This window comes from Talpa occidentalis, unplaced genomic scaffold, assembly GCF_014898055.3.
Source record: "Talpa occidentalis isolate TD23 unplaced genomic scaffold, MPIMG_talOcc4v2.1 talOcc4.5, whole genome shotgun sequence".
NCBI lineage: Eukaryota > Metazoa > Chordata > Mammalia > Eulipotyphla > Talpidae > Talpa > Talpa occidentalis.
Genome location: NW_023604861.1, coordinates 7,779,409 through 7,803,453, shown reverse-complemented (window position 1 = coordinate 7,803,453; position 24,045 = coordinate 7,779,409). Strand labels below are relative to the sequence as shown.

The window sequence follows — 24,045 nt, the reverse complement described above, 5'->3', positions numbered from 1 at the left end:
TGAAAAAGTGGGTTTACATCAGGCCACAGAGCATCTAGGTGTGGCCAGATTTTGCACAATACAAAGTTGTTTTATGCAAAAAAGCCTCCTGGAAACCACCTTCGCCCACAGAATGTCAGCCTGTTTCTGACCAAGATTAATCAAGGTGAGAGCAGGTCAATCTTCAGGGAGAGCTGAGCACTTGCAAGAGACAGGCAGAGCAAGTTTCAAAATCTATCAAGGGAGAGGCGCTCAGCCCTTGCACAAGGACAGGGTGGCTGCCCCAGGAGCCAGCGGTGCCCTCCCCTCCCGCTGGGATGCTCACCAGCACCTGCACCGCTGGGCTCTCTGCTTCCACCTCTCCCTGCGCTGCATCCTTGTACTGCAGCGGGGACTCGATCACCAGCTCCTTCTTGATGCTTCTGCTACTTGTCCTACATTTGTCAGCCTGCATTCTGGGCTAAGACGTGGCTCAGAAAGTCCGCGACTGGAACAGCTGCGAGTCCCTGGCCGTGCCAGGCGCCCGCATGCCCGTGGCCCGAGGCGGGAGGGACGGCGGCCCAGGAGCAAGTGGTCACAGCGGGCCGGCCGGGTCTGCAGAGCCAGCCGCGGGGGTGGGCAGGCCGGCTAGGCCAGCCTCCAGGGGTGTTACTACAGCTCGGGAAATGGGAGGTTCCCACCAGCCGCTGGAGGAAAACAACCCCCCAGCTGCACAATGCGCAGCGTCCTGCCTCTGTGATAAAGAGCGCCTCATTGTGTCGGCCCACCGACTCAAACGCGGCAGCGCTCAGGCCACAGTTGGGTCCTCCAGAAGATTTCAAAGCTGAAACCCCAGGAGCTCCGGAGACAGCTGGGTGATCTGGCTGTTCCAAAACTCTGAGTTTCTGGATGCTTTCCTCCGCGTTATGGCTAAACATCAAATGCCTGGCTGATGAGCAAAGCAGGGAGGAGAAGCAGGCAGGAGAGCTGCTCCCTGCAGGGGGCCCAAAACTTAATTTATCTATTTTATGCGGGAAAGACCAGGTCATCCAGCATTTTCATAGATTTCATGGGTTGTGGTAGATGCTTTTATTATTAAACAGAACTGCAGTTTAAATTATCAGCAGGTGCATAGGTACCAGTAGGTAATGAACCCAGAACTAAGCACCCAGAGAGTCAGAGTAAAAACAGCGTCTCTTCCTTCGAGGGCTGTCATTGCATGTGAAAAGCAAGTGAAATTAGATGCCATCAATTTTAGATGAATGTAATTAATAGAGATTTACACAACAGCCCAGTGAAGTAGCTGAGTCGCCACCCTATAGTCTAATGGCCACAGCCCCCAAAATATGTTTTCCCAAAGGCCTGCTATTTTTATTATTTCCTTATATTAATGGTGGACGAATCCTTAAGTAATTTAAAAATCATCTCTTTGGAAAAAAGGAACAGGTATTAAGAAATTTACTTTCAAAGGACATGGGATGAAACATTCTTCTGCACTTCCTGGGAGCTGCAGCACTCCCTTCCCCTATCAGTTACACTACGCATTTCCTTGACACCAGGGAGGATCTGGTTACTGAAAACAGAGGCAGCAGTGGTGGTGAGTAAACGTGGAAGTGCACGTCCCTTAGAAACAATAAGTGCACGTGATGTACCACCCAGGGAAATACATAAACTGTTCTTAAGATAAAGGTCCAAGTCACAAGTCCCCTTTTAAAGGCAAAGCAAGGAAGGGGCTGGGTGAGCTCTGCAAGGCAGAGAGGCTCAAGGATGCCACCTTCTTCCCAAGGGGCCCTTCGAGGCCACTCCACAGCCACAGCTGAGCTCAGCCACTGTCACTCAAACACCAGGATCCTTCTGAGGCTGGATGTCACTGTGCATTGAGTTACAAGGCTTCCACGAATCCATGAAGTAAAAATGAGTAGTTTCTATATTAACTGTGTTTAATTGCCCAATTTCCCAAACTCAGATCATCTTTCGGGGTAAATACAACTCACCTACCAAACCTGTATACCTGAAAAATGAGATCTATGATTTTAAAGAATCTATCTTTGTAAAGCTGCAAAGAACCTGCGTCTCTCTTACTGAAAGCTATGTTGAATATTTTTTTTTAATTAATTTTTTGGCCTCCTGAATACAGACATTCCAGACTTTAAGGAGAGAAATATTACCCTATTTGTTGGGTCAAAACAACCTGACATCCTCTAAGTAATGAGAAAGAACTTAAATGGTTATTTTATGAATGTTCTAAGTACCCCAAAACCCTGCAATTATACCCCAAACCCAGCCAATTATTTAATGTTTATAATGACCCTATGAAGCAGGTAACATGGTTACCCCTGTTTTACAGATAAGGAAAACGATGCCCAGAGAGGTTATGTATGCATGAATGGTCACACAGCAAGCAGGAGCATCATGCATCCAGTGTATACACTCTTAAGCACCATACTAAGCCAAGCCAGTTGTCTACTCCAACTATGCAAACTGCTAAAAAACACAAATGTGTAAAAGCTACTAATCAGCAGTTAAAGATAACAGCAGCATGTGAGTTTAATCCCATCAAGCTAATTTGGTGAAGATTTGAAAACAGCATGAAACTGTGCCTGGCACATAGTAGATGTTCATTTAATGGTAGCTACTATTACTGTTGTAGCTGCTATTATTCAAATCTAAAGAAATTAACTTTAGTCCTAAGTTCAGGACTTCATGCCGTGTGAGCTAAAGTGACAATTCCACCAACTGCTTTGACAACTTAAAATCAATTGTTCTTCCCTCGTTGTGATTCCAAATTTGGGCAGGCTCAGAGCTTTCAGGGAGCCAGTACAGAAAGGCAGACCGACATGATCAGTTCCATAATTCAGATCATCAAAAAAGGGAAAACACACCAAGCTGAGAGGCAAATGAGTTTTTTTTTAAATCCCTCAGCAGAGACTGACATAAAAGGGCACAGACTGATGCACTCGTCATGGTTCCCAACATGTTTACACGAGACACCGCAAAATTCCCTGAGCTGTTTCTCACCACCATCTTGCCACTACTTAAATCATGGACAAAGGAAAGAGATTCTGAGAGCAAGACAGTCAGCTAGTCTAATGATGGAAGGAGGAAATTCTCAGGGCCTAGAGGGGTGGAGAGATTGTTGTCAGCTCCCACTACATCTAAGCAACTTAAATGCCCTTGTTCCAGGGGCTCTTAGGCCTTCAGAAGTCTGCCGCTCAGTGGGCACATGGTATAGGTTCAACTTCCGAACATAAACCTCCAAATAGGATGTGGTTTCTCTGAGAGAGTCATCAGATGGGTGTCTGAGGAAGGAGAATGACATCTGCTCAGTGAAGCCACAAAAGGAAATGCCTCTTAGGAGGAAGGAGATAGGTGGGGAAGCTTCCCTTGAGAACATTGCAGAGAACAAGGTATACACTGGACCTCTGGATTCAAATCCACAAGCATTTACTGAGCTCCTACTATCTAGAAACCTCAGTTCCTTCACACACTAATGTGCTTAAAATTAACTCTTACAGGAAAAAAACACACCTGTTAGCATGTAATAAGGGTACACAATTTTACTGTTACAACAGAACAGAGTAAAACCCGGGGAAAGTAGGAACACTTCTGAAGTAGGATGGAATGAATCCTACTGATTTGGGGTTTCGCTTCTCAGATTTTAGTATGCATACAAATGATAACACAGATTGGCCACACATGAAAAGTTTACAGAAAATCTAAGAAATTTTCCAAGGATTATTTTTACAATAGAACAGGCTAACTTTAAAACTCTGAAATCCTCACCTTCCCACCCAAGATGAAACTGCATCACATTCTGAAAAGCAAGAAACTGAAGACGTCTCTCATCCAAAGGACTCCTACACATGCCTCAAAACCCAGTTTCAATGCCATCTTTTTGGTAAAACTTCCTTGATTCTCCCAGCCAAAACTACTCAGCTCCTCTTCTGTTAACTCTCTGGACATGCTTTTTACTGACTTCTCAGAGCTTTTCAGAGTCTACCTTTGACTAACTTTGTACAAGCTGTACTCTATGGTGGGAATGTCGACCATGAAGGCAGGGGCTGCGTCCTAAACACTCGAGTGTCTGGTGTCTCAGGTACTGAGCACTGAAAACACTCTGGCTGACCTCAATGCTTACGGCAGTTTTGTGTCATGGGTCATCAGTAAAAGGCAGTGGTTGTAAAAATCCACAAAGCTTTTCATTTGTAAGTGAACCATATGAAAGCAGAGTGTATAAACTGTTCAAAACCTGAAACTCAGTGGACCATTTACAAATAATTAAAATGTTCCCTTTTCCCAGCTGCAAAACTTGCTGGAGATGTTTTAAGACAATGGTTGATTTGGAAACTGTACAATTGAACCTTTAGCAACTGTCAATAAACTTGTTTTTAGACAAGAATTCTATAAAGTTTGAAACCGCCTGTTGCTGTAGTTAATAACTATATAAGGAATAGATAAGGAACTGTACAAAGAACAAATATTAATCATCTCAACTTAATGGCATTTTTTTTACTCTTCTTATTAGGGTCTTAGAAAGACAGTAAAATACAATGTTAACTTTAAAGACTATATGTGTTTATACATATTTCTTTTTTTAGAGTAGGCTTTAAATTATATACATGCAGATACACGTATGTATACATGCCTTTGAGGCATATATACTTCATGAAGTTTATTTAAATACATAAAGTATGACACACATACTTCGTAGTCATCCCTTTTCTCTTGTTATGGGAAAATTTGAAGCAATAGTAAAAATCAAGAAAAATTGTGAAAAGGAACAAGTGACTGCAGATTTTCCAGTGAATTGTTACCGGCCAGCTTACGGGCCAAAGGAAAGAAGAGGTGTCAGGAAAATGACCTGCCCTTTGGAGAAAAACAAAAACAGGGTAGGTGGAAGCAGCAAAACAGAGAACAGGACAAGATTAGAGAAATAGATACAGGGCACCAAGGGGTAAGCCAGGAGGGTGACAGCGCCCAGAAGCCAGGCAGGTGGAGGAGCAGGGAGGACAAGGATCACTGTCTACAACAGATATGAACTCATAGAAGAGTGAATATCAAAAATGATACAGTGTGAGGCTCGCCTCAATTATTTATGTCATTAGAGGTTAATCCAATAACTACAGAAATGGAAGACGGGTCACCGTTTAGCGTTTCTTAGCCTGGAATCCAAGGCTTTTCTTTCAGGAAAAGAAGGAGGTCCATGAACCCTCTAAAATAACCTGCAAGACTTTGTGTGTGTGATTTTCTGCGTACAGAAGGGATCAGGGGAAGATTCTCCTTCCATGGAACAAGGAAGCTGCGGTCCAGAGGGAGCAGCAGGAGAGGCAGCCAGAGCCTTGGGCTCACAGCACTCCCTCGTGCTGTTCAAATTCCCCTTAAGTGGAGCTGCCAACCATTTAAACACCAGCACCAGTTAAGCCAACAAAGCCTCAGAGGCGACAGCAGCGTCAACACCTGCAGCCCACACGCTGGGGACAGATGCCCAAGTCAGCGGTGGTCACTGCAGGGACTGATGCCTGAGGGACAACCTGAGGCCAAGATCACATTTCCAAGACAGGGAAAATAGGGGAACCAATAAAAATTGCTTGTTGAAGACACTGAGAAAATGGCCACAAGTGCACACCCCAGACTGAAAAATAAACTAGAACCAAATGTGCCGGCTAATGCCCCCTGGTATGCAAGGCTAGGACTGAAACTTTTTTCCTCTAAGCCCTTTTGTTTTGCAAGTTTTCTTCAAAAACACAATCACTATCTATAGTCACAAATAAATGACTCTGAGGGCTAGTGGGAGAGAAGAAGCTCATGCTCAGTTTTAGCGGCCCCCCACCCCCACCCGCTCGATCTCACAACTGCTGTGTGGTGTTAGAAAAGTCACTCCACCTCTCTGGGCTCCCCAAACTTCACCTGTGAAAGGAGGGCTTACAGCAAAAGATCTCTCCAGTTCTCCATGGCTATAACATTGACTATTAGAATGTCCCTTACAGATGATATTTGGGAAAAAACGAACCAAATGCAAATGGCAAACATTTCAAAATCACATTGTCCTACTATCCACAAAAGAAAAACTTGAAAGATAAAAAGTGAATGTGTTTCTGCCAGATCCCAGAAGGAGAGGCTGTTCTATGGGTGAGGGAGGTGTGGGCAGGCTGCACTCTGCACAGCTCTGGGGAGAGGGGGGTGGGCATGGGGAGTGGGGAAGCACAAGAGAGGCAGGGGCCGCCCTACAGGCTTGCAGGTGAGGCCCCAAGGGGAGGCCCTCCATGGCTTGTGACTTCAGGACAACGTCCTCACCGTTCAGAGTCCCAGCTCCCCGGTCTGGGACACAGGAGCCATAATGTCCACCACCATAGTCCCAGATGGACCTGGTTCATTCCCAAGGCCAGGAATAATCGAGAAGCTTCTTGCCTCAGTGAAGACATCCACCCCCACCCGTGACACCCCTTTTCCTGCTTCCATTTTCCTAGAGTTTCTATCACCACCTGGCACTCTAGATTCTGTTTTTTTGGTTTGGTTTGGTTTTGGCCTGTCTAACCCCACCGGAAAGCCAAAGCTCTTTGAGGGAGGAGATGGTTGCCTGTTCCCATGAGGGCTCGACTCCCAGCTCTGCTCCTACGACAGCGCAGGGGCTCAAAAAAAACATTTCCTGAATAAACTTACGGACGGGTCGGGGCCCTGCATCTGGGTAGAGAGCTCTTACACTCTGGACACCGATTATTTCTGCTGTGAACTATCAATTTATTTTGATCCCGATAATCATTCTGCCAGTTTATTTTATTTTTTTAAGGATTTATTTATTTATGCATACAAGAGCTGGGGTACAGGCCAGAGGTGTGGGTGGTGAGAGGATTCACCAGAGATGGAGCAGGGAACAGAACAGACAGACTGACTGAAATACACTGCTGAGGGGAGTAGAGGGCGAGACAGGAGAGGTCTGCTGCGCCATGTGGGTTGTTCCCTGGCCGGCCGGGGATCAAACTCATGCTGCAGAGGCTGTGGATTGCTTCACAGAGCGGTGCTTAACCCCATGCACCACCAGGGAGGCCCCATGCCAGTTTATTTTAGAGATGGAAATTTACAAAGCCAAGGAAAACAGTGTGCTGGGGTTTTCTCAGGAAATGAAGCTCCTGGCCAGGGTTACCAAAGTCAGTTACCTCAACCTTGACCAAAGTTATCAGCATGGGGTGTGGGCGGGGGGCACTGTCTGTGTGTCTGTGGCGGGCAAGGGGTGTCTCTGTGTGTCTGTATAGGGAAAATGTGGGACTGTCTCTGTGTGTCTGTATGTAACTGGGAGAGGGAGCTGTGTGGGTATCCATGTGTATCTGTGGGGGGGATGTGGGGGTATCTATGTGTATCTGTGTGGGGGAAAATGTGGGGGTATCTGTGTATATATGTAGGGGGAGAGGCTATGGGGTTGTGTGTGTGGATGTGGGGGAGAGAGATATGAGGGTGTCTGTATGGGTGTGGGTGTGGGGGTCTATGGGGCTGTCTGTATGTGGGATGTGGTGGTGTCTGTGTGTGTCTGTGTATGTATGTGGGGGGGGGCTGTGGGGCTGTCTAACTGTGTGTTTGTGGGGTTATCTGTGTGTATATGGGGGTTCTGTGTACACAGTAGGCAATCATAAAGGGTTTCTTATAGAATGAATGATAAAAATGGCTCCCCTTGTCTTGACTTATCACCAAGCCTCACAGAAGTTCACAGCAGTAGAATTTTCTCACTTTCCTCACTCCATGACAGCTGCTGAGGTCAGAGGCTGTATGCTTGGTGAGAAAAAACGTTTTTTAAAGCACTGACGTTCTTCTTTCTAGATGAAGTGCATCGCTGCATCATAACCGGACGTCAGATGTCCACTCCTTCATGCTTCCAATTCCCAGGTGATCTGGTGGTCAGGACTTGGTGTTCCCCTCCACTCTTCCCCCAATCCACCTCCAAAGGCAACTTAACAAAAAACCAAATAACCACCCTCCACATTTATCCATTTTGTAAAGTCTTGTGTAGGATAAATTTACTAAAGCAAGTCTAAGTCCCTCAAAGGGACACTAGGCCTTTAGGTCTAGGAGGCCTTGAGGCCACCGTGATTCACAGATGATAGAGACCCACAGGGTCACAGGCTCTGACACTCCTGACCATCAGCTACTAACAAAGAGGAGGGGGAGAAACTGGGCCTCCAGGCAGAGGCTGAGCACCTATTTCTGCAAAGAGGAAAACACCCCCAGGCTGTAGGGGTCAAGTCCACCCTAGCACTTCTGGAGTCTCCCCTAGCGCTTCTGCTTCACTTAATTTGCATTAAGACAATGATCATTTGCAATAACAGGAGTTCCTGGCAATAACTGGGAAGTCCCCTCTATTGAGAAGCTGTAGGTTATATCCCTTCCATAAGATAAACTCATCAGCGGCAAAGATGATGCATCTTTTTCATCCTGCAGCCCAAGTGAGGCCTTCCACCTCTCTTCCCAGCTCATTGTGACTGGTTTCCTATGTGAAAGAGACTGCCAGGGAGTCATAATCAAAAAATTAAAAAAAAAGCAAAAACAGAATAGTGTTGAGGATTCAAACATTATTCCCGGACAACACAACTTGCCAAGTCAAACTTTCCTCTCTAAGCCTTGTGAAAATATGTACTTAATGAATTTTGCTTATAGAGAACCTACAAATAAAGTGACCAGAGCTGAAGATACACAGCAGTTGGGGAGAGTGCAGGTCATCAGAATTTCCCTTCTCCTCGCTACCAAATCAAAACACACACAGTCACCTAACTTAGAAAGTGATGATGATACTGGTGGTGGTGAAAGTGAATGGTGATGATGGTGATGGATGCAGTGATGGTGATGATAATGTTGGGGGCAGGGGTGATGATAGTGGTAGTGGTGTTGAAGATGGTGATGATCGTATCAGCGGTGATGATGATGTGTGGTGATAATAGTGGTGGTGACAGAGCTATAGCCACCTTTGGTCCTTTACTAAAGTCAACAGTTTAATGTCACTTCTGTTACATTTCTAAGTCTCATGCATGCAACATAATGGACTCAGCTTTCTCCTCTCCAACAAGAGAAAAACTCTTGCAAGAAAATTGTGGATAAAAAAGAGAGGGTGATGTTTAAACAGGCTCTTAAAACTGGAACATCAGAGGCCACAAATATTCCACTGGTCCTTCCACAAAGAGGAGCCAAGTCTTTTTTATTTTTTGGGGGTGGGGGGTGGGGAAGGGGAAGCATGCCAGGTTTTAAAATGACTCTGTAGATTTAAAAACAGCAGGATAAACTAATGCCAAGTGTACACGGCTTCCAACGTTACAAAAAAAACACCAAGGAATTCTGCAGGCACTTACTCTGTGCCAAGACCCAACTCTGTAAGTCAATAATTATTTTATTGGACCTGTCAAACAAGAATTTCAACACAGAAGGGGAGGAAAGGGAAGAAAATGAATAGCCTAAGGTATGGCAGAGGTGGGAAGAAAGCATTTCCCAAGCCCTACTATGTGCTCAGCACTCAACTTATGTTATCATTTAATTTAGTAATGACACTATCAATAGGCTTTTTTGTTACAGAAGCTGGTATTCTTATAAATTAAGTAATTTACCCAAAATTCACATAATTACTAGACTTTGGAGCTTTGTTCTAAAATTAATCTTAAACCTGGTAATTAATAGATTGTATTATGTTAAGTTTTATTTCAGACACAATTTCATCTTTGAGCAAACACCTCCACAGAGGAGCCACAAAAAAAAAAAAAGGAGAATTTTCTCAGACCTGCAAATCTTAGAATGGAAGATAACAGGAAATAAAAACTGAAATGTGTAAATAGTGGCTGTATTTGAATGACTCAGTCTTTTATTTTCCCTTCTTCCTACTTACTTTTTTTTTTTCAGACTTTCCTTACAATGCATGAACTACTTTAAATTAAACATGTTTTTAAACATTTAAGATCACGTACTACTATTTGGGACATTTTTTAAAAATAATCTTCAAAACTAGCAAATGCTTCTATGGTACCTACCCCTGTGACTGGCTGGGGGAAAGTGAGGGAGACATTCAATTCAGAATTTAAGAGAGCATTAAAAACTCAGTAATCGGACCTCCCTGGTAGCACAAGGGGTTAAGACGCAACCTATGAAGCTGTCCACAGCCACTACAGCATGAGTTCAATCCTTAGCCGGCCAGGGAGCTACCCACATGGTGCAGCAGACCTCTCCTGCTTGGCCCACTGCTCCCCTCAGCAGTGTATTTCAGTAAATCCGCCTGTTTTGTTCCCCACTCTGTCTCTGGTGAATCCTCTCACCACCACACGTCTGGCCTATATCCCAATTCTTGTATGCATAAATAAATAAATCTTTTTTAAAAACTCAGTAATCAAGATAAATAAAATGTAATAAAATGCTCAAATAAAAATCAAAATTTACACCAAAAAAAAAAGAACCATGATAAATCAAAGCTTGAAATAAAAATAAGACCAATATTACTGATATTTTTCTTTTTTTTGGCCTCAGGTTCCAAGCCTGCTCTGTTCAGCTTACTCTGTGCTGAACACTGTGATAAACAGTTTATTTCTTCCCCCAACAGCCCTGCAACACATACTTTCATTTTACAGATGAGGAAACTGAGGCACAAAAGTCAGGGAATTAATCCAAGGTCGCAGAGTTGTCACAATGGCAAAATGACTTTAAATAGATTAATAAGAGGTTCCCTTTACTATCATGAACATAAAGATATAAATCAACATCTATTTTTAAAACTGGTCTACTAGTGACCAGATCTTTAGAAATTACCCACAACTTGAAGGATTTAAAGTCAAGCTCAACATATCTTCTTCTTGCTTCGAAGACTGAGTGACAAGGAGGTAACATGGGCAAAGGACCAAAAGCCTCACTCTGTGGAACCTCCCTTTTTTATTTTATATCATTGTTCATCCACAGGGAAACCTCCTACTGGTTCTGAGTATGGAACAGAGTGAGGAAAGGGGAAAGATGAGAGCAAGGACAGACATTCCTCTGCCCTTAATTCCCCAGTGGGACAAAGAAAGAAACAATCAGTATAACCTGGAGAGCCTGCTCCCAAGACACGGCAGGTTCTCCCTGTGCTGGGCTGTGATGACGACCCCCACAGTCTCCACGTCGTTGCTGGTGGCTCACATGGCATGCAGACCCTCAGGAGCCTCCCTACCTGCACCTTACACACACAGAACACTGACTACTGGCTCCTCCCACCTCACCTTCATGCCTCCAGAAATGCTGTCCATCAATCTGGAATGTTCCTCGCCTCCTTAATGCATCATATGGCTGCAAACCTCAGTACCATACAGATGGCAGGACCCCCAAAACCAAGCACCCCCAGAACCTGTCTGACTTCGTCTTGAGCTTTAGTCTTAACAGCAACCCAGGTGATACCTATCTGCAGGCTTTCCCCATCAGTGTCTGAGAGTCATGACTTTATTAACTTAAAGGACGCAGGAGGAGGCCCGTGATGTTTAAACACAGATCCCACAAGGAAACACGAATGGGTTTGGTTAAATTCATGAAACGAGGAGGCCATCGGGCAGAAATGGCAGCACAGGTGTGACACAGGTGACTGCCTGTGGCTGAGGGAGGAGGGTGGAGGGAGTGGGCTAAATGTTTACCATCCTGCACTGAATAGAAGACACACCTCACCCTGAAAACGCCTTCAGAACAGTTCTCCACTCATGAATGACTAATTTCTTTCTAAGCAGCTGGACTTTCTGGACCATAGACATACAACTTCGGGGTGGGTTCATCGACCAGAATCACTCTCCACACATGTCCTGACTCCTTTGCCCCACCTCGTCTTGCCATTTCAAGCTAACCATAAAGGCCCTATAGTAACAAAAGCACTACGGGTTCTCGCGCGTATTTTTAATGCTGTCATGAACTGGGCAGTTGCGGAGTTAGCAGACTTTCCTACAGAGAACACAGGACAGAAGCACCCCTAGGACTTCAGTGCCTAGAATTCCTTCACAAACACTTTTTTCCCAGCTGAGTTACAAGCTCTTGTTCAAGTTCAAATTTGTCATATGGTCTCTAGCAACAAAGCAATGAAGCAATCTGTTTAGAGAAAGGCAATGTGCACTTCTAAGGATTTCCTTTCTCCCCCATAAGAGGAATAAGATGCCAAAGTTACATCCTCCATGTGCATCCTCCACAATGCACTGCAATTAGGCCAATGATTAAGGAAAAAAAAAATCCTTATCCCATATGACAGGCTTAATGTACTATTATTTTCCTTTTGAATAGAAATAACTTCCACGACCTTTCCTATTCCCTGATTTAAAATTTGCAGAAAAGCCAGTAAAATAAAATTTAAATTAAACAATTTTCGTCACATCTCGCTGTGATATATAGACGATATGTGTCACATAGACGCTGCAGTGTCTAGGACAATACATGTTCATTCATTTGAGGAGAAACACGGGACTTTCACACAGATTGCAACAGAATTAAATCAACTAAAAGGATTGACTGATCCCAGTCGAGGGAGCAGATGTACCACCTCCAAGTCTCCACTTGTCTAGGGGACACATGTTGATCAAATGACACCCTCGTACCTGGTGGTCAAGTTCTTTTCAGCTCAAACTTTCTGCCACTTGGTGATGCATGAGGGCCAGAGTTCACAGGGTCATACCTGTGTGACCCAGCACTTACCACAAAAGAAAACATCATAGGCAATTTTCACCAACGTTGTCAAAAGTGCCCAGGGGAATGAGCTCCCATATTTGCTCACTAATTCATTCATGAGGAGTTGATTCAGGTCACACTCGCTCAGCAACAGCTGAGGCAAGCAACACACAAACAAGTCATCTCAACACCATGTGTGGCAGGGAATGGCAAGTGCTGTGTTGCTGGCACCTGGGGTCACGGAACATGATGCTCTGTATGTGAGACACATGCTGGGTGTCCACGGCTTTGTATGAAAAAGATGTAAAGATCTTACTCGTGATTTTTTTCATTGATTACACTTGAATGACACTTTGAATATACTGGGTTAAATTAAATATATTAATAAAATTAATTTCATCTGTTTCTTTTTACTTTTTTGTATGCAGCTTCTAGAGAAAAATTGGGTTTGTGGCTGGTGCTGTTTTAATGGATGGTGCTAGGCTAGATGTTCCCAATCCTGTCTCCCTGGGCAGAAAGAAAGACCACATTTCCTAATCTCAACAGTTGGGTCAAAGCAGGGGAGTGAATAGGCTCAAAACAAGGCGGATGGGAATTGTAAATTGTATGGGGACTATAACCAAGTTGAAAACGCATACATTGTACAAAAATGAAAAATGATGTAAAAAATACATAAAATTAAAAAAATAATAATAAAGTAAAATTTTAAAAAAGGCTCTGGATTTAATAAAAAACAAAACTGTGCGTGGGTTCTGGCCAAAGGAATAAAGAAAGAGGGGCAGCAAAGTCTGGATGCAGTTATAAATCAAGGAAAATGTAACCATCCGGGTTTGCGCTCTCTTTGTGAATCTGCTAAAAGCAGAGACTCCAAAGGAGGCTCCCGGGAGGCCCTGGATGGAAGGACACCAGATTCCAGAATCATGTGGAAGACCACACAATGTGTTCCCTGAAGGATCTCATCACGGGTATGAAATGGACACATGCCATGTTCAATCGCCACCCTTTGGTGATAGCAGCCAGCCTGTCTTGACTCATTAATACACTATAAAGGTGCATCAATAGAAGGGAGTGCTCGCTGCTCGGGGACCATCAAGACAAGTCTCAGAAATGAGGCACCAATGAACGGTATCCACACTGGGTGGTTCTCGAACAACATCAAGTCTGAATCAGTCAGAGAGCTCATAACCACACAACTGCTGGGCCCTCTAGGACCCTCTCTAGGATGACATAGTAAGGGAGGCAGCTGTGAATGTTGGCCCCCGCCAGGCACCAGGTCCCCCCAATCTGTCCTCTGAGCTGCTGAGGGGCTCTGTTCCCTAATACCTGCGATGTGAGAGGTCCACAAAGAGTGAGAATCTGCCCCTCTCACAAGCCCCAGTTGCTGCAGATGCTGTTCCTCTGGGGACCAGCACCCTGAGGTGCACAGCCCTGAGAGTTCGTCAAGCAGCGGACAGAACAAGAGATGTTGGAGGAAAGACTTGACATATACAGACAGTGGGGGGCTGCAGAGCACGGTGTGTTTGGGGGACAGCAAGTCTTTGGGTGAAGAAGCTCTCCAGGGGCCAGGAAAGGATTCAGGGAGAGAAAGTCAGAAAGGTAGACTTATACCCCGAAGTCAGGCGCTAAAGCCCTACCTGCTCAATGAAAACTTGAAAGCAGGTCTTTCCTTTCCACAGTATTTATAGTAATAAGAAGGATTCCCCCAAGCAAATAGGATTATCTGTTCAACTTCAACCACCTTCAAAATTCCTGGGGAAAACAGAGTAATTTGATCTCTATGGGCCAAGTTTGAGACTCCAGAATCACTTTTCTGGGATCAACTACCCATTTACCATCAACTCATTCAGGGACCGGAGAGACAAGGTACCTGCACACAACCACTGTGTCTTTGTGCAGAAGTTACACTGTTCCTCAGGTGTGTGTGTCCATGAACAGGCTAACATTTCCTTCCATCTGCTCTTCATAAATCTTTGCAAGTTCAGCTGTAGAAATTAAAAAATAATGTGTTCCTGGGAAAAGACACATCATTTACATGCCAAGAGTGTCCATTATTTTAACCAGGGCACTTCTCAGCATGGCGAGATAGGAATGGCTAATTGTCTCGGAGAGAAGCAACCAGAACAGGCCAACACCAGGAAGAAGAAAGGAAGACAGATGGACTATGGTAGGTTAAGGAGAGATAACCTCTAAGGTCACCATGGACAATGTTCCAGGAAATCATAGCCTTATTTATGACTATACCACATGCCCAGCCCTGGCCCCGGCGTTCACACAGACGGACATCACAACAGCTAGATGTTGGGCACAGATCGCTGGGCTCAAGGTGGTGAAACAGGCAAGCTCTGTGTCCTGGCCCAGGTGGGTGCTGGGAGAAGGCTTTAGTAAGTGGTTTGCTTTCTAAAAATGCTAAGAGGCAAAGTTCTGTTTCTGCTAAATATATTCTTTACTCCACATGGAAATCTAACAACCCCTTTGTGATCTCTTTGAGGGGAAAAAGGTTATTGAAATGAATTGTTTAAAAAAAGACTATTAAATGTTTTCTCTCTGGGTAGTTAGAATTAGATGAATATTACATGAAATTTGCTTACGCCAAATAAGCTTAGGGAATAACATGACTTTCCCCAAAGAAGAAAAAACTATGGTATTACTCCCAGAGGAACAGCTTACTCGGTTGCAACAGGAGGAGATACTTTGATACATATGACTTTGCCACAGAAGTTTCACATATAGTATCAGTTTATTTTTCTAGGTTTTGAAGCACTATTTTTATAGCACTATTATAGGTTTCCAACCTCTATTTTGCCAAGTAATAATACTAAAATACAACACAAAAAAAAAAAAAAAAAACAGCAGCCACTACCATTGTTTATAAAGGCTATCAAAACACACACATGCCAAAGGACTTGAAAATAGGAATGGCAATCCTAGAATTTTCTTAAGATTTTAAATTTTTAGGGCCTCCCTGGTGGTGCATGGGGTTAAGCACCGCACTATGAAGCAATCTGCAGCCTCTGCAGCACAAGTTCAATCTCCGGCTGGTCAGGGAGCAACCTCTCCTCGCTTGCTGCTCCCCTCAGCAGTGAATTTCAGTCAGTCTGCCTGTTCTGTTCCCCACTCTGTTTCTGGTGAGTCCTCTCACCCCCCCATCTCTGGCATGTATGTACCCCAGTTCTTGTATGCATAAATAAATAAATCTTTCAAAAAAAATTTAAATTTTTAAGAGATCAAGCCAATCACTCCATCACCCTTTTTTTCTCATTTCTGCACAGCACACAAAAGTGTTGTCATGACCTGAAGACCAGCACCTGGGAGGTGGGAAGGAAGCAAAGAAACATTCACAGGCGTCAATGGGTGCAAAGGTGGGTTTCCGATGGCTAAGAATAATAAAGAATTAGATTGATGCTTGAAAGATGTTTTTTCTTTTTCATGAACTGGACTTCATGTACCTCAGAAAAATCTAGAATGAAATGCTGCTGCGGGTAAAGGGCTAGTGGCAGGAAGCCGGCACACACACCATCTTCTGGGATGGGAACTCCGACACTTAAGGGCACCCCGCTCTGCCTGCCGAGATGAGGGCCCTGACCTGAGGCATCGGCTGTTCTAGGCTAGTGGTTCTCAACCAGGGTGATTCTGCCCTCCTCCCGGGGACTCTCGGCAGTACCTGGAGCTGCTACTGGCATCTAGTGGGTTGAGGCCAGGAATGCCACTAAACATCCTCTGGTGCACAAGGTAGTCCCCACAGCAAAGAACCATCCAGCCTAAAATGTCAGTGGTGCTCAGCCCGAGCAACCCGGCACCACCCTGTCAGAGGGGTTACTGCTCACGTCTAAATCATCTCCATTGCAGGCTGCTCTCCGCCCACAGACTACTTACTTCCCAGGTAGCTGTGCTCACCTCCACTGTTTCTCCCTGGGAATTTCCCTCCCCTACTTCTGCCCATCGCTGGTTCACAGCTCGTCAGCACAGATGCTCCCACTTTTGTGCATTCTGGTTACAGAACAGAAAACATGCCGTGGGAAGCTTGCTGCTTTCTGACCTCCTGGTTGGAAGGGTTTTGCGTAGCTCAGCCCACCAGCGGCAGACTAGACACACCCCTGCGAAAGCCCCAGAATCCTCTTTACTAAAGCCCTGAGCAGTTTCTCAGATGGAAACAGAGGTCAGTCAGCCTCCCCAAGATGTGCTGGAAAGCCCTGGAATTTCCCTGAAAAGTGGTGAGCGTTACGTTACACCCAGCCCCAAGCAGACCCTTCTCCGCACTAGCTGGCCCTCTGTGAGTGGGTCTGGGAAGACAACAGGACCTGGCTGCACAGCGGAGCCCTGGGGCAGGGGTGAGAGGACCGTCACAGAGAAAAGAGACTCGGCTATGACAAGGTCCAGGGCGCACACACACCTCTGCGCTCACTAAATGAAACGAAAGGCCCTGAAGGCAGGAAGCACCCCCACCCCCGTGCCGGGGGCGCACCAGTGCAGGCAGACAAATGGAAAGAAACTGTCACCAATTTTGTGAGTAAGGCACTTGAGGGCACTTACAAGAGCTCCTGGCCTCGGTGTCCATCTAAATCACGCAGGCAGAGACCCTCGTCAAGCTGTCAAAATACTAGAAGCGTTTCAGACCAAGAACTTGGTACAACCCATCGAGGGGGACAGCCATGCTTCCAGGGGCCAGTCGGGGTGGCACCGCCTTCATCTAGACCAACCTGCTCATCCCCCACCCAGTGGCGCTCCTCTCAGTCCTCCTCCAGCAGCACAGCAAGCACAGCCACTGAAGGCGTCACCTGCTACCTGCTGAATCTCCAACGTAACACTGCCAAATGCTCGTGCAGAAAGGAGACGGGGCCAACAGACAGCCCCCTGGACCATCCGAGGCCACGCCACCTTGCTGAAGGATGTGAGCAACCAGATGTGTCTCCCGATGTTTCCCTTAGCACCACTGTCAACATTAGCTTGCCACTCCCCATACTCAGTGAGTGAGAGGTGGAGGAAGACAGTCACGATGTCTGGGGTAGGGAGAGTAAGGGGGAAGGAGAAGCAAGTTCAGAGTCTCAGGGCGGCTACAGAAAGCCTGTAACCACGACCTGGGCAGGAGGAAGTCACAGACTCGCATCTGCTCCCCCTTTCATTTTTTTTTAAAGACTTATTTTTTATTTATGCAAAAGCTGGGGTACAGGCCAGAGTCGTGGGAGGGTTAGAGAATTCACCAGAGACAGCGGGGAACAGAACAGGCAGACTGACTGAAATTCACTGCTGAGGGGAGCAGCGGGCAAGACAGGAGAGGTCTGCTCGCCATGGGGGTTGCTCCGAGGCCAGCAGGGATCGAACCGGCGCTGCAGAGGCTGGGGACAGCTTCACAGCGCTGCGCTCAACTGCCTGCACCACCAGGGAGGCCCTCCCCCTTTCATTTTTGTGATGAAAAGACCTAAACCAAAGTCAGCGTCCCGGGCACTTGAAGTTCATGTGTTGTTTATTTTGAAAATAAATGGCCTAAATAGCCTCTCAAAACCTAGTGTGGCAGTTCCAAGTTCTTTAGTTAATTAAAACTGTTGTTCAAATACTGCGAGGGTGGTGAGGGACCCAGAACAAGCTTCCTAGGAGCTGCATGTAAAAGAACGCACATGCACATACATTCCCACAGATACATACTGACACATGCATGCATGTGTATGCACAACCACATGATACACAAGCACACACATGCATGCGTGCACAAATAAAGGTGTGAACACATGTGAACACGTGCACACACACCCCCCGGAAGGTGGCCCAGGAGAAAATAACATAGTGACTCTTTTTTAATTAAAAAAAGAAGCTAAAATAGTTTTGTTTTTCTTTTCATTCACTTCCCAATAGATAGAATCCTTACATGATGAACTCTCTGGCTTCTTTCAAGGCCATCTGCCTCCTGATCCTCTAACTGCCGAGCCCTGCATGTCTCGCAGGAGAGAAAACATAAACAGTCCTAAAGAGGATACTCGCTCTTTCTTTCTGTTTTTTAATGTTTTTAAACCGACAGTGATTTGCAACTAAGTGGAAAAGGCTTTAAAAGTTCTGGTGTAGTTCAAAATGTTTTTAAAATTGAGACCATCCCTGCCTCTTTTCCCTTGGACAGTGCCCAGAGTTTTTCAGATAAACACGCATCTGCAGAAATTATAAGGGTTTCCACTTGTTTTACAAAACTGGTCACGAGAGAGTCTGACCTGGACGGCAGCCCGCATCCTTCTGTAACACAACAGCCTGGTCTAAGAGACAGTGCAGTCCACGGGCAAAAGTGAAAACGGAAATTCAGCACTGACTTTCCCATGTCCAAGTTCCCAGAAACCATCCAGGCACCGTCATTTCTTCACCTGGCAAAGAACTGGTGACATCCTACTATAGTCAGTGAAAAAGGGAAACCAAAAATAAGGCACTGGTGTCCACTTTTAAGGAGTGACTAAAACATTGGGGTGCTGCTACTTAGTTGCAAATCAATGTCCCACCAGAGCCCCCAAACCAGACTGGATCAATGCAGGATGGTCCAGTCAGCCTGAGGCTTTGGGAGAACATACGTAGAAGAGGCTCCCACCTTCCAGCTATGAATTGGTCCTTTTCCTAGTCCTTCTCGGGACTGTCTCCTTCTTCAGAGGCAGTACTTGAGTCTAGACACAAACCTGAGAATTCAGCTGGGCCTGGATTTGAGGGAGAAAGCAACACAGCAGAGCCCATTCTTCCTAAGGTCCCAGGGTCTTAGCCCAGTGGTGATGCAAACTACAGGCGTTTTCAGGTCCCAGGAGCAGGAGGCGACCTTTCCAAAGCCAGGTGCTCACTGCCCAAGCTCATCTGTCTCAGAGCTTGAGAGAAATGCTGGAGTGTTTCGCAAGTGGCAAGATACATCTGAAAAGACCACCACAAAAAAACACTTATGCCCTCTCCCTTTGAAAAGCCCTCTAGGTGATTACAGACAGAACACTTGTTACCTACCAGGGAAAGAAAGAAACGTGAAATGAAAACATTCTCCTGTCACCAAAACTGAAGTCCCAAGTCACCGGCAGACTCCCTGGCAGAGACTCCCTTCCTCTGCAGTCTGGAAATGAATGCCATACTCCCCCCAAATCTTCCTAATCACCTCCAGGGCCACCCTTAGTTAGCAAACTCCCTTCCAAAATGCAAATACCCTTTGGCAGATATAATTCTGTTAGCTATTTATACCACAGTGTGAATGTGTTAATCAGATAAAAGCCTAACATCTAGCTGAGATCATTCACACAGAGATGGACGATGGGGGGGTGGGAGGCAGGGGAAGAGAGGGGGTGGGCAGCACCCACAGGATGAGATGCTGCAGTGGGGGTCTCACAGGCCCAGGCGCAGAAGGAAGAGAGGACAAAAACGCTACCCACATCCAGCTGGCCCTTGGTGGCATCGGGCAGTCTCTCCTCGCAGGAAGGGGCATTTCAGGCTGAACTGGCAAAGACACAGACCAAACAGCGATCTGGGTTCTCTTCCACACTCCTATGCTCAGCTACAGAATCGGCTGTGACCATGTTACTGGGGTAATTATCTCAATGTGCTACCTTATCTTACTGGCTGTTTTGAAAACATGTTTAATCTCTTATTTGAAAACCATATAAATGTGATTTAAAAGGTTTGGTTCTAAGCCAGAGGCTGTAGGTAAAACAGCTCACAATGGCAAAGGTTGGAAAGGTCAAGTTCATTGTATATGTGGCCACCAATTCCTGCTGATAATGCAAGCAGCCGGAGTACATTTCACAGTGTTACCCTTCTGAGGTCATAGGTGAAAAACCTCTCATCCCACATAAGGGGCTTTTTCGGTTTCTCTTGTGTGTTAGAAAAACAGCGGAAGCAAAACATACTTTTTCTACAGAAAGCCAAAAGCGCCTGGTATGGTTCTTCTTAGAGCCCATTAAGGTAACCCTTTGTCCTGACTAGCTCTCAGTCTAGACAGATGCTAGCCAGTCTACACTGAGAGAGAGGAACCAGGGCGGAGGAGGGTCCTGATATCAAGAAAGACACAGCACGAACATAATCAGTGAAAAAAATGGACCTCAGGGAGCCTCAGAGGCCGGGGCAGTCTCTCTAGAAGTTAAAGAAGCTTCTTAAGATTCAGGACCCTCACTTGCAGGGGTTCCCCCCAAGGTCCTGCACCTCACTGGCTATTTGTAGTGTCCTATGGGCTCTCCTCTTAAACAGGGACTCCATACTGTAAAGCTGCAGGGCCGGCAAAGGTGGATCAGCCCCTGACCCGAGGTTCGCGGGGCACTCCAGCTTAGCAAGGCCAAAAGTGAACTGAGCTCTCTCCTCCCTTCTCTTCTCACCCCACTAAGCGCTGCTCGCTGGCCCTTCTCTTCTGGACCATGTTTGAATAATGACATCACCACCTCCCAGGTCAGAGGACTGGGCTGCACTGTTTCCTGCTCCCTTCACCCACTGCCAGCAACAGTGGAATAAACTCTAGCTCCAAAACAAGTCCTTCAATCTGGCCCTTCCTCTCCATCCCCCTCAATTAGAGTCTGTTTGGGGTCTCAGAGCTTTCATAACTGGTCCTCCTGCCTCCAGTCTCTCCATTTTGTATTCGGACAGGAGAGGGATGACACTGACATGCCCCACGGGCTCCAGGCTGGGTAGGACACAGGGTGCTGGGCACTCGGGGCAGCTCTTCAAAAAGGACTGACTCATCTCATGCCCAGCTCTGAGCCGCTCGCCCTTCCTTGCAGCCTCGTCCACCCCATGCACACCCACACCCCGCCCTGCAGGGGGTGAGCGTCTCTAGCAAGCCCAGCACAGAGCCCCTTCTCTTTACCCTTCCCATCCCCGGGGGAGGCACATGGCACCCTGGATCGCTTGTGAAATTCAGCAATTTTTTCCCTATCCAAGCTTGATTGGCTCCCCCTTCATCTGTTTCATCTTCTGCTCACTTTTCCATCTTGCAGAGTTTCCTTTATTTCTAGCACATTCCAGGCCCTGTCTTGACCATTTGCTAGCACGTGAGCAGGTCTCTAAGGATGCCAGTTGAGAGCACTGGGCTGGCGACCTGCGTCCTGGCTGAGCTACTCACCTGCCTTGGGGTTTTAGACAATATTTCCCTTTCTCTTTCATGCTCAGTTCCCTAGGTATAAAATAAAAACAAAGGCCATGAGTATCTACCTCACTGGGCTGTCATATAAATGAGTGAACAGACAGAAGAGCTTAGGAGGATGTAGGACCATGTGTGAAGCCAGAACAAAATCAGCTCTTCTGGGAGGGCAGAGGGACTGGCCAAAGGCTGGTGGTTTAATCAATCTTGCTATTAAATGGAACCTCCATAAATGCCCTTCCGGACGGGGCTCAGAGCTTCCCGCTCAATGGACAGTGGAGGTACAGGGAGGGCGGTGCACAGGGAGAGGGTATGCAAGCTCGGAGCCCTTCCCTGTACCTGTCCTAGGAAGCTCTTCTATTGGCTGTTCCTGGCTAGATCCGTTCTTGCCATCCTGTAATAGTAATTGAAGTTCTTTCTGGAGTTCCATGAGCCAATCTAGCAAGTTACTGAACCCAAGAAGGGGGTCATGGAAAGGCCTGATTTATAGCTGGTCAGTGGGAAGCACAGGGGACACCAGGGCTGGTAACTGCAGTGAGGGAGGGCAGCTTGGGACTGAGCCCTTAGCCAGTGTGGTTTGCACCAACTCTGGGTTGTTTATGTGAGGGGGGAATCTCACACTTGGTGTCAGAAGTGTTGTGAGTAGAATACATAGTGTTATGGAATGGTATGAGAAGGAAAACGCTTTAGGATGCTCTCCCTGTTGCTCTTCAACAACAAAAAGGCATGAAGAAGTAAGAGTAACCTGTAAGGCTGACTCTTTTCTATGTCATAAATCTAGAAAACACACAAGGAACACAACTTACATGAAGGGCAAACCTTTAGCATACACTGTCTCCATAGCCACATCTCAGAATTCTACAAGCAGACTTTTATCACAGAGACTCCATTAAGGCAGAACCTGCTCCAGAAGAGATGAGAAAACCAGCAGCCTCAGCCAGCTCTGTGCCCCTCTGTTTAGGTCCATAGTCACAGAGACTTCAGTTTTCTAGGATATGTGGTTGTCCTTGGCAGGGAAACAGATGTTTATTGACAGTCATCCTGGGATAAAGACCTGGATTGTCTGTTGACGTGAAAAAAGGCAAGTGCCCCTTTATTCAATATTACAGTATTAAGATAAAAACGCACATGTACACTCACACCCCTGGTCATACAGACAGATGCAGAGCCAAACCTTCATACACACAGAAAATGTAGGTATGGTGGGCGGTGGGGGGGGGGGGGGGTTAAATATCTTTAAATGGTATATTAAAAAAACACTAGAATTTATTCTCATAATGCAGAAACCATGGTAGTGTTTCTGCTTATATTTTGCTAGAACTTCTTTTATTAGCAAAAAACTGGAAATACAGAAGCTTCATATCAAGGTTACTTGAGGATGCAGCTGCCACCCTGGAGTCTTGCTTTCATCCAAATGCACCAGAGGGTCCTCTTAAAAATGCTTTACAAACAGGCTATTTTATAAAGAAGCAAGTTTACAAATATGCTTAATTCTATACTCAAACCCTAACACTGGCTCCTGGATCTTCACCATTACCATATGCTTTATCGGATGACTTAACTCAGGGACTTGTGAGTAGGACCTTCTTATTCTATCTTAAAAATGTAGAACTTATGTTTCTCCATATTTCTTGTTTCCATTTTTACTAAACTGCAATCATATTGACAGCTGGCTAAGAACTTTGCTTCTATAATGGACATAAAATGGTACCACAACAATGCCTAGGGTATAAAAGAACTTAAAAATACAGTGAAGACACAGTCACAAACCAATGAATAGGGAATCTGTTTGGGAATAAGTCCCAACAAATGGGACTGGGAAAAATGAGGGTTAGGGGTAAGGGTAGGGTCAAATTAGGGCTTAAACTGAACTATATATCCAAATAAATTCTAGATTAACTAAAGCAGGGCTCAGCAAGCTTTCTGTAAAAAGCCAGCTAGTAACTGTTTGAAGCCATCCAGGTCTCAGTCATGACTGTGACTCAGCTTTGCCACTGCGAAAGCAGGCACAGACCACATATATCAGCAAGTAGTACAGCTATGTCCAATAAAACTTTATTAAACATGGCAGGTGGTGCTTATAGGAAGAAAGAGTCAAACAGTAAATAAATAAGCAAGCAAACAAATTCCAAAAGAAAATACTAATTAATAGCTGATATAAGATTTTCTAATTTCTTCTCTAGTTTTTTATTTCTAAGCATAAAAGAGACGAAATCACAGACGAAAGATAATTATACTTATCCCATACAGTTAAACTTGTAATAAAACAATACTACAAAGAAAAAGATAAAATTAAAACATAAATGACAAGAGGGAGAAATATTTGAAATGAATATGACAAAGGATTTGGAGTTTGAAAGTTATAGGTTCTGACTATCAAACTGGCAAAAATGAGG

The 24,045-nt window shown here is 45.5% G+C and overlaps 1 protein-coding gene across 9 annotated transcripts in view; it reads right to left on the bottom strand.

The window, feature by feature from the left end:
- Positions 1-24,045, bottom strand: part of DOCK9 (dedicator of cytokinesis 9) — a 236,581-nt gene that overhangs the window by 149,133 nt on the left and 63,403 nt on the right. For 2 of the 9 annotated variants that reach the window (XM_037528759.1, XM_037528762.1), the window contains exon 1: positions 311-598. The exons of 3 other annotated variants lie outside the window; for them this stretch is intronic. In XM_037528759.1, the coding sequence (XP_037384656.1) occupies positions 311-433 (123 nt within the window). In that variant the 5' untranslated portion in view covers positions 434-598. Of the gene's footprint in view, positions 1-304; positions 599-24,045 lie in introns of those variants that run through there. 4 more of the 9 variants (XM_037528763.2, XM_037528758.1, XM_037528760.2 and 1 more) reach the window with 2 other exon arrangements.